This window comes from Drosophila gunungcola, chromosome 3R, assembly GCF_025200985.1.
Source record: "Drosophila gunungcola strain Sukarami chromosome 3R, Dgunungcola_SK_2, whole genome shotgun sequence".
In the NCBI taxonomy this organism is placed as follows: domain Eukaryota; kingdom Metazoa; phylum Arthropoda; class Insecta; order Diptera; family Drosophilidae; genus Drosophila; species Drosophila gunungcola.
Genome location: NC_069139.1, coordinates 28,791,572 through 28,801,802, shown reverse-complemented (window position 1 = coordinate 28,801,802; position 10,231 = coordinate 28,791,572). Strand labels below are relative to the sequence as shown.

General features: G+C 41.7%; 1 protein-coding gene across 3 annotated transcripts; it reads left to right on the top strand.

Annotated features, from left to right (window-relative positions):
* Positions 1 to 448: 448 nt before the first annotated feature.
* On the top strand, positions 449 to 10,206 carry LOC128252425 (beta-mannosidase). Of its 3 annotated transcripts, none has more exons than XM_052980134.1 (10): positions 449 to 645; positions 3,760 to 4,160; positions 4,316 to 4,450; positions 5,368 to 5,881; positions 5,940 to 6,036; positions 6,115 to 6,403; positions 7,615 to 8,094; positions 8,147 to 8,568; positions 9,403 to 9,783; positions 9,838 to 10,206. In XM_052980134.1, the coding sequence occupies exons 2-10, from the start codon at positions 4,010 to 4,012 to the stop codon at positions 10,096 to 10,098; spliced, it is 2,730 nt and encodes a 909-aa protein (XP_052836094.1). In that variant the 5' UTR covers positions 449 to 645; positions 3,760 to 4,009; the 3' UTR covers positions 10,099 to 10,206. The 3 variants fall into 3 exon arrangements, with proteins under 3 accessions (XP_052836094.1, XP_052836093.1, XP_052836091.1); XM_052980133.1 differs by lacking the exon at positions 449 to 645 and adding an exon at positions 3,597 to 3,614; XM_052980131.1 differs by lacking the exon at positions 449 to 645 and having other exon boundaries at positions 3,607 to 4,160.
* Positions 10,207 to 10,231: the final 25 nt, after the last annotated feature.

The window sequence follows — 10,231 nt, the reverse complement described above, 5'->3', positions numbered from 1 at the left end:
TGCAAGTAAATTATAATTTTAATTTTAATTTTTAATGTCTTCAAGAATATTTAATTTTTGCAATAGCTGCAAGCGTATGAAATTCGGCTTGCTTGATTTGCGACAGCTCAAAAGTAAACAAGCCCAGATCAGCTGTTCGTGCCAATCACATGTCGGAGTAGCATAAGCTAAATGCGAATGCGCCAATGGAATCAGGTACATTCCATTCAAAGTCCAGGCTGTTACCCTGCTTCTTCGATTTTTTCCAGAAAAGTGAAAATAATCGATGTTTGCCAAGAAAACATCGATGCTGGCAATTTTTTGGAAACATCGAGTGCATCGAATAAACATCGTTGTTTGTTCCAGCACTAATTATTAGGGCCTAGTTACATTTGGGTTCCTTCATTGCATTTAGTAAGAAGACGTTGGGCGGCGCGGTAATCGAGGCGAGCAACTTAAGCATCAGATTTTTCTGTGGCGTTGCCCAGCTCTTTCTTTACTGCTCGAGTTAGCTATCAGTTCCCTTTAGAGATTTATTGCAGTATATTAAATTTCCAATTAATGTTTTTTTGAATTAAAATAAACGTCTGCCTTATTTGGTGTTCAAATTCAGAATATTTTTATTATGACATGTTGGTCCTCTTGGAACCTCAGCCCGAAAATTTGGTGTGTATTACAATAATATATGTGATAGTGCTTAAATGATTTAGCATTGTTATAACTTTTTATAAAAAGTAGTTTTCTGTGGCTTTCCTCGAGCGAGTGTTCGTCGTACATCCTGCCTATTGCTGACAATGCAATTTGGCCAGAATGTTATGTGGGGCAATGAAAAGCTAGCTGCCGGTCATCGTCCAGATACGTGGTAGTTCCTTGAGGCCCAGGCGATGGTACCGATACGGTAACTCAGGCGTGACAGACAGTTTAGCTTTAGCGCTGGGGCAACAGGAGCGAGGGATGTCGTCCAGGCGGCGATGGAATTTTGGGGCTGGAAACGTAAACGCAAATTTTGAGCACGGTAATTTAGCAAGTTCGTTAATACTTTTGACATGCGAGTCTCCAAAAAACACACGTGGAAAAAACGTTTTTAACACATAAATAACTTATGTTATTGACACACGTGTAAAAACATTTCCTGGGCGTGTGTCGAAAAAAAATATGTTAATAACTCCCAAATTGTGCAACTGTTTGCTTTTCAACATATAATTTAATTAGAAATAATTTCCTTTCCATTGCTGTTTTTTTGTTGTATAAGCTTAAATAATTTGAGCCCTTAAATTTAAAGCAAAGATCTACATATAATAGGCTGTCAAAATTTTCATCCGCCTTTTTGTCTTTTGAATTTTGCTATGTACAAAGCGCTATTGAATAAAACACCCAATTAACCTTATTCCAGAATCGATTCCTGCCGCCATACTTCGAATCCGGAATGCATTCGGTTTCATACTACAACATTAATTATTTTTTTATAAGCTTGGCCGCCTTTTATGCTGATATAGCTTCAAAATCGCATTCAATCGAATGTAAAAAGAAGAGGATTATCCGAGTTCACTTCTTGCTACATTAGCGTCCTATACAGTGTTTAAAAAACTAAAATAAGTTTCATTTCATATAATTTTGCTTCTGCTCCTAGAAAAGCAGAAGTCGCACTTGAAGCAAATGCAAAAAGCGATAAAAATCGGAAAGCAGCAACAGTCGCTTGTTTTCATTTGATTTCTTGCTGCTTTTCTGTTGCTTTCAGTTACGAAGTCGTCAGAAGTCGCAGAAAATGAATGCTTTCGACAGTTGGAGAACTAGCTTTTTGTCGCATTCGTTTTCGTTTTAGCAGGGTATTATGGTATAGAATTATGTCCTGCTGAGTATTAAAGATTTTCGTAAACTCGCTCATATTCATGATTTCGTTTTGATTTTCGACATTTCAAAAGTAAACAAACCCAAATCGCCTCACATGTGGGAGTAGCATTAGCTAAATGCTAATGCGCCAATGGAATCAGGTAAAAAGTCCACTAATGCGGCAATGGAATCAGGCTATTACTCTATGTTGAATTATACTTGCATTTTGAAAAACAGCTGCGAAAATTGTCATTACGAAATCGATTAAGAATGGATTATTTATCTCCACTAATCAGGAATGAACGGATTACAACCTGGATTACTTTGCCATAGGCATGGACGCCTCGTAATGCAGGGCGTATACAATCTGCATTAGTTATGGGAAAAGTATGCAAGACCCGAATCGCGTTCGTTCCGGTTACAATTCAATATAGAATTCAAAGAACGTATACTGAGTTGTAATGCATTAGGCATAAAAGAAAAATATTTTTTCCCCAAAAAGAACAAAAACTGGGTCTAATTTTTAATGTGTGGACTTTCTAACCCCACGGCCACAACCTGAGTATATTGCAACTTTTGTTATTTTTAGAGTTCCGAAGCACAAATGTGAAGGAAAAAAAGAGTAAAAAGGTATATTGTAATTGTTGAAAATTATGTAACAGGTAGAAGAAAACGTTTCCGACCCTATAAAGTATATATATTCTTGATCAGAACAATAGCCGAGTCGATCTAGCCATGTCTGTCTGTCAGTCCGTCCGTATTTACGTCGAGATCTCAGAAAATGTAAAATAAAGCGATTTGGGATTTTAAATGCAGATTCTCCTCCATTTTCCTTGCCAGTTTAAATCCGACAACACCCAAGATTAATTTTTTACTCTTTTCGACAGGGCCTGGCATAGGGAGCTTTTCACATTTCTAAGCCTAATACTCAGACCGACGAAAACCGTTTGCCGCCTATGAGAGTGAGCGAGGGGCAAATAACCGGCGGCACTTTTCGATAGTGCCTTATTGCACGTCGGTACTCAGTTCGACGGAAAAAATACTAGAAATGTGATAAACTCTCGATGAACGTTTGCCAGGCCCTGGCAAAAAGAATAAAATATTTAATTTTTGGTGTTTTTGGATTTGAATTTGCAAGCGAAATGGAGGGAAAAACCATTCCAAAACCAAATTTAACAAAATTTGGACAAAACCCATTATTTTTAAATTATAATACAAATTTTAAAAGAACGCCCAATACTTTGTATTTATTTGGGTATTGATAATTTTAATTTGTATTAAAAATAAAGGAGGCGGTTCTACAGCCATTTTTTTTATCAATCTCTTTTTTTTAACTATATCTATAATAAAAAAAAACTAAATCAAAAAATCTTGTTCCGTTGTTTGTTTGTTGTTTGGCCAACAAAAGTGGTTACTTGGACCATAGTGCAGTGGTCGGCACACATACTATAACATGCTCGCACTTCTTTGTTTGATTAACTTGCACGGCGAAATTTGGCAGAGTGTGTGTGCCGACTGCGGCTTTAGACTATTCCGACTTGGCCATTGCCTATGCTCCGGATATAGGCCTTTGCCGACCACCGATGGACATAACGAAAGAACTGTTCGTACAAAAAAACCTGTTAGTTCGAAATTTAATTATGAAAAGAATACAATATATATATATTAATATTAACATGAAAACGACCCTGACCATTTTACTTTTTCAAATTTATGCTTCACCGGATTTAACAAGTGACAATTTTTTATTCTCACCGCTGCTTATCCAGGACCAATCTAACCAACCATACAAATTTGTATATAGGGTAAGATACAGGCGACGCAATCAGATTAAAGTGCTTGGCGTTATTTGAGTTTCATCGCTCTTTGAACACGAACTTCTGAGTAACAGCTGATGTGCTCATGGGAGCGTGACATTGAAATTAATTTCTTTACCAATGCATATTCCAGTCTCTCTGCCGCTATCACTCTCTCCCACTCTTCCGCTCTCTCACTCTCACGTGTCAATCCAACGATCCACCGATCGGTTCCAAATCGTAGAGCGGCGCATTCGCGATCTGTGAGTCGGTGAAGCAACTCCTCGCTTTACGGAGCGCTCCATGCGGTTCCCTACATATAGGCTTTGATATAGCTCACTGAAAAGGGGAGCCGGTCTTCTTTTAAATAGCCCCACCGAGTTGGGACGACTAATAATTGTCAGATGAAGTGTCGGCATGGATGTGGATTATCCGGAGGTGGTGCCAGCGGTGCGGTTCTGGTCGGAATTCTCGCATTTCTTATTTGCGGCGTCCACGGTGATAGGGTTGAAGTAATAGAGCTGGGCAATTGGACGATAACTAATCAGAACGGCTGTGAGTATTAGAAAGTAGTTTACTTTATCAAAAATCTTGAGCAATAATTGAAATTGTGTGAGATAAGTTTAATGGAGGTGATTGTTTACCAAACAATCGCAGTGAAAAAGGTTTATTGTAAAAATTCGCCCCTTAACATATACATTTCTTAACAGCCCTTACCATCGGTAATCAATCGTTGCCCTCGGGCATATACAGTGCCTTCGGACCCCAAGTGCTGGATTCCTACAACGATGTAGGCCTGCGTTATCTAGCCTACGAAAACTGGACCTACTCTAATGTATTTCAGTGTAAGTTTATTTTATTTGCATACCATTCAAAAATCCTTAAGTGGCATTATATGTTAAAAACAGTTTTGGTCAAAATAATATCACATGAAATCCATTACTCAGTTATTTTCTGGCTATGTTCTTGTACTGCGCTCTTTATGCCTTTTTTTAAATAAAATACAGCTACTTAATATTCAGACTACGGCTGAGTGCAACGATCCTGGAATAAAGTGTAACGCTAGCTGTAATTCGAATTCCGTTTTAATGGACATGTTGCTATAAAATGGTCTTAACGCTAGAAGTTCCTGAAAAAATAAGTTGGTCAAAATCCATCTGCACTAAATGTTTTGTCGTGCTGTGAACACCCTTATACTACTAAAAATGATGGAGTCTTTGCCTTGCCCAATATGTTGTCTTCCCATATACTTTGAGCAATATACCATAATATAAATTCACAAAGGTAAATAATCTAAAGTCTTCAAACAAGCAATGATTGTCTGATGAAAATTCGTAATGATTAGAAGGTGTTTAATATTTCATATATGAACTCTTTCTATGATCTTTACGATTCCATTTAAACTACTCATATGATTTATAATTTCATTTAATATAAATTAGTTGATCAAAGCCAACATTACGTATGAGTAATAAACTTTGATCCCAGCGCACAAACCTTTTGTTCCAACCATTTCCTTCTGGTATGCCCTAAGAATAGCGGGTATCTAGTATAGAATGTGGCAACCAGACGGTCAGTAGAAAGCTAAATAAAATATATTTTATCTAGTTATCACATTATATGGGACAAATTTTGAGCCGATCGTTCCTTTTGCAGCTTCAAGTACCGATACATGGTACTTCTAACCTTTGTCCTTGTGGCCTAAAAGTATGTAATTTGGCTTAATAATTTCCTTAATATATTCGTCTTATAACCGGCACAGTCGACGTCCACCACTACCAACGCGGCCACATCAACCTGACCTTCCACGGCATTGACACTGTGGCGGAGATACGGTTGAACCACCAGCTGCTGGGTCGCACGGACAACATGTTTGTGCGCTACTCCTACGACGTGACATCGCTGCTCCAGACGGACAACTTGCTGGAGGTGGAGATCCAGTCATCCGTTGTAGCTGCCCTGGCGCGGGCCAATATTCTGAATGAGGCTAAGAAAAACGTGCCTCCGGAATGCCCCAACGACCGATACCATGGCGAGTGCCACATGAACATGTTGCGCAAGATGCAAGCCAGCTTCTCCTGGGACTGGGGTCCCGCTGCCCCCTCCGCCGGGATCTGGAAGGCGGTGGAACTGGAGATCTACGAGGTGGCCGTCATTCGCGACGTGGACGTGGACGTCAGCCGCATCAATGGCTCGCACTGGAACATGCATATTCGCTGCTACCTGGACGCGGTGGGCGGACAGGACTTCAACGGAAAACTGATTCTGTACGCTGTGTAAGTGACCTTTCCCCAATTGAATACAGCGCTCCCTAATGGGCATTGCGAATTGCAGCGAGCTATTGGAGCGTCCGGTGGTCGTGGACACATTCGCAAGGGAATCCATTAGCCACTTGGCGCCAGTAATTGAGTTCGATCAGGCCGTGCCAATTGTGAGTACCGCCTAATAATTGCATTTGCGCGACTTTGTGCTGTGTAGATCTGTGTCAAGTGGCGTTATCACTTCGCAGGAGAAAGTCGTAACCTGGTGGCCCAATGGCTACGGCGAGCAGAAGCTTTATCCGCTTCACTTCACCTTGAAGGCCTGGCACGGAGGTGATGGGCCCGAGGTTCGCTCCAAGACCAAGTCGTACAAGTCGCTCCGAGTGGGCTTTCGCACGCTCGAACTGATTGAGGTCCCCGCCCCAGATGGCATAGGAAACACCTTCCTTTTCCGTGTCAATGGCGTGGAGATGTTCATGAAAGGCAGTAACTATATACCGTCCCACATCCTTCCCGAAATGCAAACAAAAGAACAGAGTAAGTCAATTTCTGATTGAAACTATAATACAATCTCCAAGAGAATACAAATTAAAGATTAAGTTGTTTGGCTGCCGATTGATAGATACTTGCTCGGTAAAATTGGCTTTAATAATAGTTTTAAAATATTATTTTTAAAAATTAGTTTATATTTTAAAAAAATGTAGTGAAAGCTTGAATAAGTTTTATTTCTTTAATTTTAGGGTAAGGCAGAGGATTTAAAAAAAATACTTTCTATATACAAATTTTAAATAAAAAAAATTATATACCCTTGCAGAGGGTATTCTAGTTTCAGTCAGAAGTTTGCATATAAAGTATATCTATTCTGTTCATGTTCGTCTGTCCCTCCGTTTCTACGCAAACTAGTCCCTCAGTTTTAAAGCTATCTGCATGAAACTTTCCCAAATGTTGTCTTTCTATTGCAGGTAGTATATAAGTCGGATCGATCCGGGTCGGACGACTTAAGCATATAGCTCCCATAGGAACAATCGGAAAAATAAATAAAAAAAATTATAACTTTGCTGTTTCTTAATTTTTTTTAGTTCTTCGACATATAGTAAGGTTAAATATTTCAGAATAACGGTTTAAATTTCATTAAAATCAGACGACTATATACAATTTTTTTTTAAATGTAACTTTTTTTTTTTTATTTTTTTATAAATTCTTTTTGATTTATTAATAATTTGACTGTTCAGAATTACGCTTTAAATTTTATTAAAATCGGAAAACGATATCATATAGCTGCCATAGGAACTAGAATAATCAAGCTGCAGATCATCATAGCTTCAATGTTTTTAATCATATACGCAAGTTAATCATAATTTTTATGTTTTCAAGAATATTTAATTTTTGCAATAGCTGCAAGGGTATATGAACTTCGGCTTGCCGAAGTTTGCTTCCTTTCTTGTTTTGAATATGTTACTTTTTAGGGTAATCATTCCTATTATTAAGAAAATGGTTTCTCAAGAAGTGCAAATTTTTCTAGAATATAGAGTTTTTCTTATTTTTAAACTATCAATTTTTTCTTGGAATTGCAAAGAATACCTATAGTTTTATGGCGAATTTAGATTTTTTAGAGCAATTTTATTTTGAGTGTAGTCAACTTTCTTGTGTAGGCGAATACATGAAATGGTGTTTATGCACACACGTAATTCCCCATTTTGTGAAATCTCAGGAATACGAATTTAATGATTTTTGTTCTTCATCGCAAGTTGGCCACTTACTGAGGTCCGCCAAGGAAGCGCACATGAACATGCTGCGAGTGTGGGGAGGCGGTGTTTACGAGTCGGACTACTTCTACCAGCTCGCCGACAGTCTGGGCCTCCTGATTTGGCAGGACATGATGTTTGCCTGTGCAATGTACCCGGTGGGCGACGACTTCCTGTCATCGGTTCGCGAAGAGGTGCGGCAGAACGCCATGCGGCTTTCGCACCACCCTAGCGTGGCCATTTTTGTGACCAACAATGAAAACGAGGCCGCCCTGGTGCAGAACTGGTACGGGACGTTCTATGACGTGGATCGCTTTGAGAGCGAGTACCGGGAGCTCTACCTGGCCAATGTGATCCACGAGCTGAAACTGGTCTCGCACAGCTCCCGACCCCAGCCCCTGGTCTCCTCGCCCTCCAATGGCAAAGCCAGTGAGCAGGATAACTACATTTCTAGCAACCCTCAGGACAATCACAACGGCGATGGTAAGAAGTGATTTTTAAAAATGCCCAAGCCCTAAACGGTTCTCTCTCTCAGTACATTTCTACGACTACCTTAAGGATGGATGGGACCCGCAGATTTTCCCGCGCCCTCGGTTCGTCAGTGAGTACGGCTTTCAGAGCTTTCCCGGCGCATACGCCTGGCAGCGCAGCAAGAACGACAGCGACGACCTTCTCGCCCTGATCAGACACCGCCAGCACCACCCCCTAGGAAACATGCCCGTGATCGCCCTGGTGGAGAGACACCTGCCGCTCCCCCTTCCGGAGGAGGAGAACTATGCAAACGCCCTGATCTACTTCAGCCAGATCGCCCAGGCGATGGCCACCAAGGTGGAGACGGAGTTGTACCGCAGTCTGCGGGACACCCCCCACAAAACCATGGGCGCCCTTTACTGGCAGCTGAACGACGTGTGGGTGGCGCCGTCCTGGTCCGGCATTGATTTCTACGGCAACTGGAAGGTGAGCTGAAATAGTGGATTAGTTTGTTTTAGTATGAAGTATATCCTCGCATTGTCCTAGCTCAGTTAAACAGTTTTGTTATGTAGACGGAGGGCCGATTTCTCAATTGCTTTTTTTTCTTAATACCATTTTAAAGTTTAACTAGGCAATGTTTTTCTCTAAATATTTCGGCCTATAAATTGATGAAAAAATGTCGTTCAGAACTGAATATTGCATTGAAAAGGAGAACTTATGTTTTAGAGCAATGGGACTTCCTGTTAACTTGATCTCACATATTCAGAATTAAAACCTCATAGATCACATAAATAACCTGTCTGATCTGCCAATTGTGTTTACATGAGATATGAGATAAGATTTTAAAGTGTTCGTTGGAATAACTTTTCAGGATCTTTTATTCGATGACTTAGTAGCTCAAAGGGCTAGAATTTAGTTAGATGAGTTTGACTCCTTAAAGGTCCAGTGTCTGTGATAGAATATATTATTTATGTGATATAATTTAATTTCTATTATTTATAGAATTACAGGCAAAAAAAATTGACTAAGCCTTTATTAATTTGTGCAGCGGCAGTACAGCGGCAGAGCAGTGGCAGAGCAGCGGCCGAACTGCGGCCAAGCCGGGGCAGAAGCGCGGCAGAGCGGTGGCTAGGGACTTCATAGCCGTATAACTTCTAAAATAGGAACTACTAGAACCTGCATGCAAAGTGGCTAATCTCCAGTTTCCGAAAGCAGGGCTGTAGTTAAGAAAAAGGGGCGTGAATCTGGCATGCCATGTGATAAAAAAAAGTACAAGCCTGTTCTTTACAAGTGTTTTCCGACTCTGTCTGTCTACCGCAGATACTTCATTACTGGGCCCGGGACTTTTTGGCGCCCATTGCAATAGTGGCCCTGTACGAAAGGTCCACGGATTCGCTGAACATCTCGCTCATCTGCGACCAACTGGAGGTGGACACGCGGGAACTGAGTGTCGTGGCCAACGTTCATCTCTGGTCCCAGCTGCTGCCGCGCGAATCGACCTCCTGGGAAGTGACCCTGCGCCCTAACGGCGTTCAGTACGACAAGGTCGTCCCCATCGACGAGCTGCTGAAGGGGCAGTTCACCAGAACCAATGCTTTTCTGGAGCTGCAGCTGCGCCGCGGCCAGCAGGTCATCTCCAGGACCCACTTCTTCCCCAGCAGCATCGCAGCAGCCGTCGGACTGGAGGACCCCGGCCTGGAGGTGAGTGTGCCCTCCTGCAGTATGACCCCTGTCTGATTTCCGCCTCCTCCGCAGTACGAGATCTCCTCCCGGAACTGCCTCAACACCAGCGATGTAATCCGCAACAGCGTCAGCATCAGCATCCAGGTGAAGCGCCCGGCCGCGTTCGTGTACCTGGAGCTGCTGAAGCCGTACCGCTACACCCTGTCCGAGAACGGGTTCATGCAGACCACGCCGATGCACGTCGTCTACCTGACCTTCGACGCGCCCTCGTGCGCCTGGCTTCTGCGCAAGAGCGACATCCGGGTGCTGACCGTCAACGACTTCATGCGATAGACCAGACCAGACCAGACCAGATAAACAAACTGATTCCTTGACAACTTTAATCCAACGTTTATAAATAGCTTAACAATAGACAAATCAATAAATAGCAGTAACCGTTGAGCACCCGACACCGTCCTTCTGGTCC

What these genes read in the sequence shown, in the direction of transcription:
- LOC128252425 (XM_052980134.1), top strand. Translation starts at nt 4,010, where the DNA reads ATGAAGTGTCGGCATGGATGTGGATTATCCGGAGGTGGTGCCAGCGGT. An exon ending in GATAACTAATCAGAACGGCT is followed by an intron (nt 4,161 to 4,315) that starts GTGAGTATTAGA and finishes ATTTCTTAACAG; the next exon opens with CCCTTACCATCGGTAATCAA. An exon ending in TCGATCAGGCCGTGCCAATT is followed by an intron (nt 6,037 to 6,114) that starts GTGAGTACCGCC and finishes ATCACTTCGCAG; the next exon opens with GAGAAAGTCGTAACCTGGTG.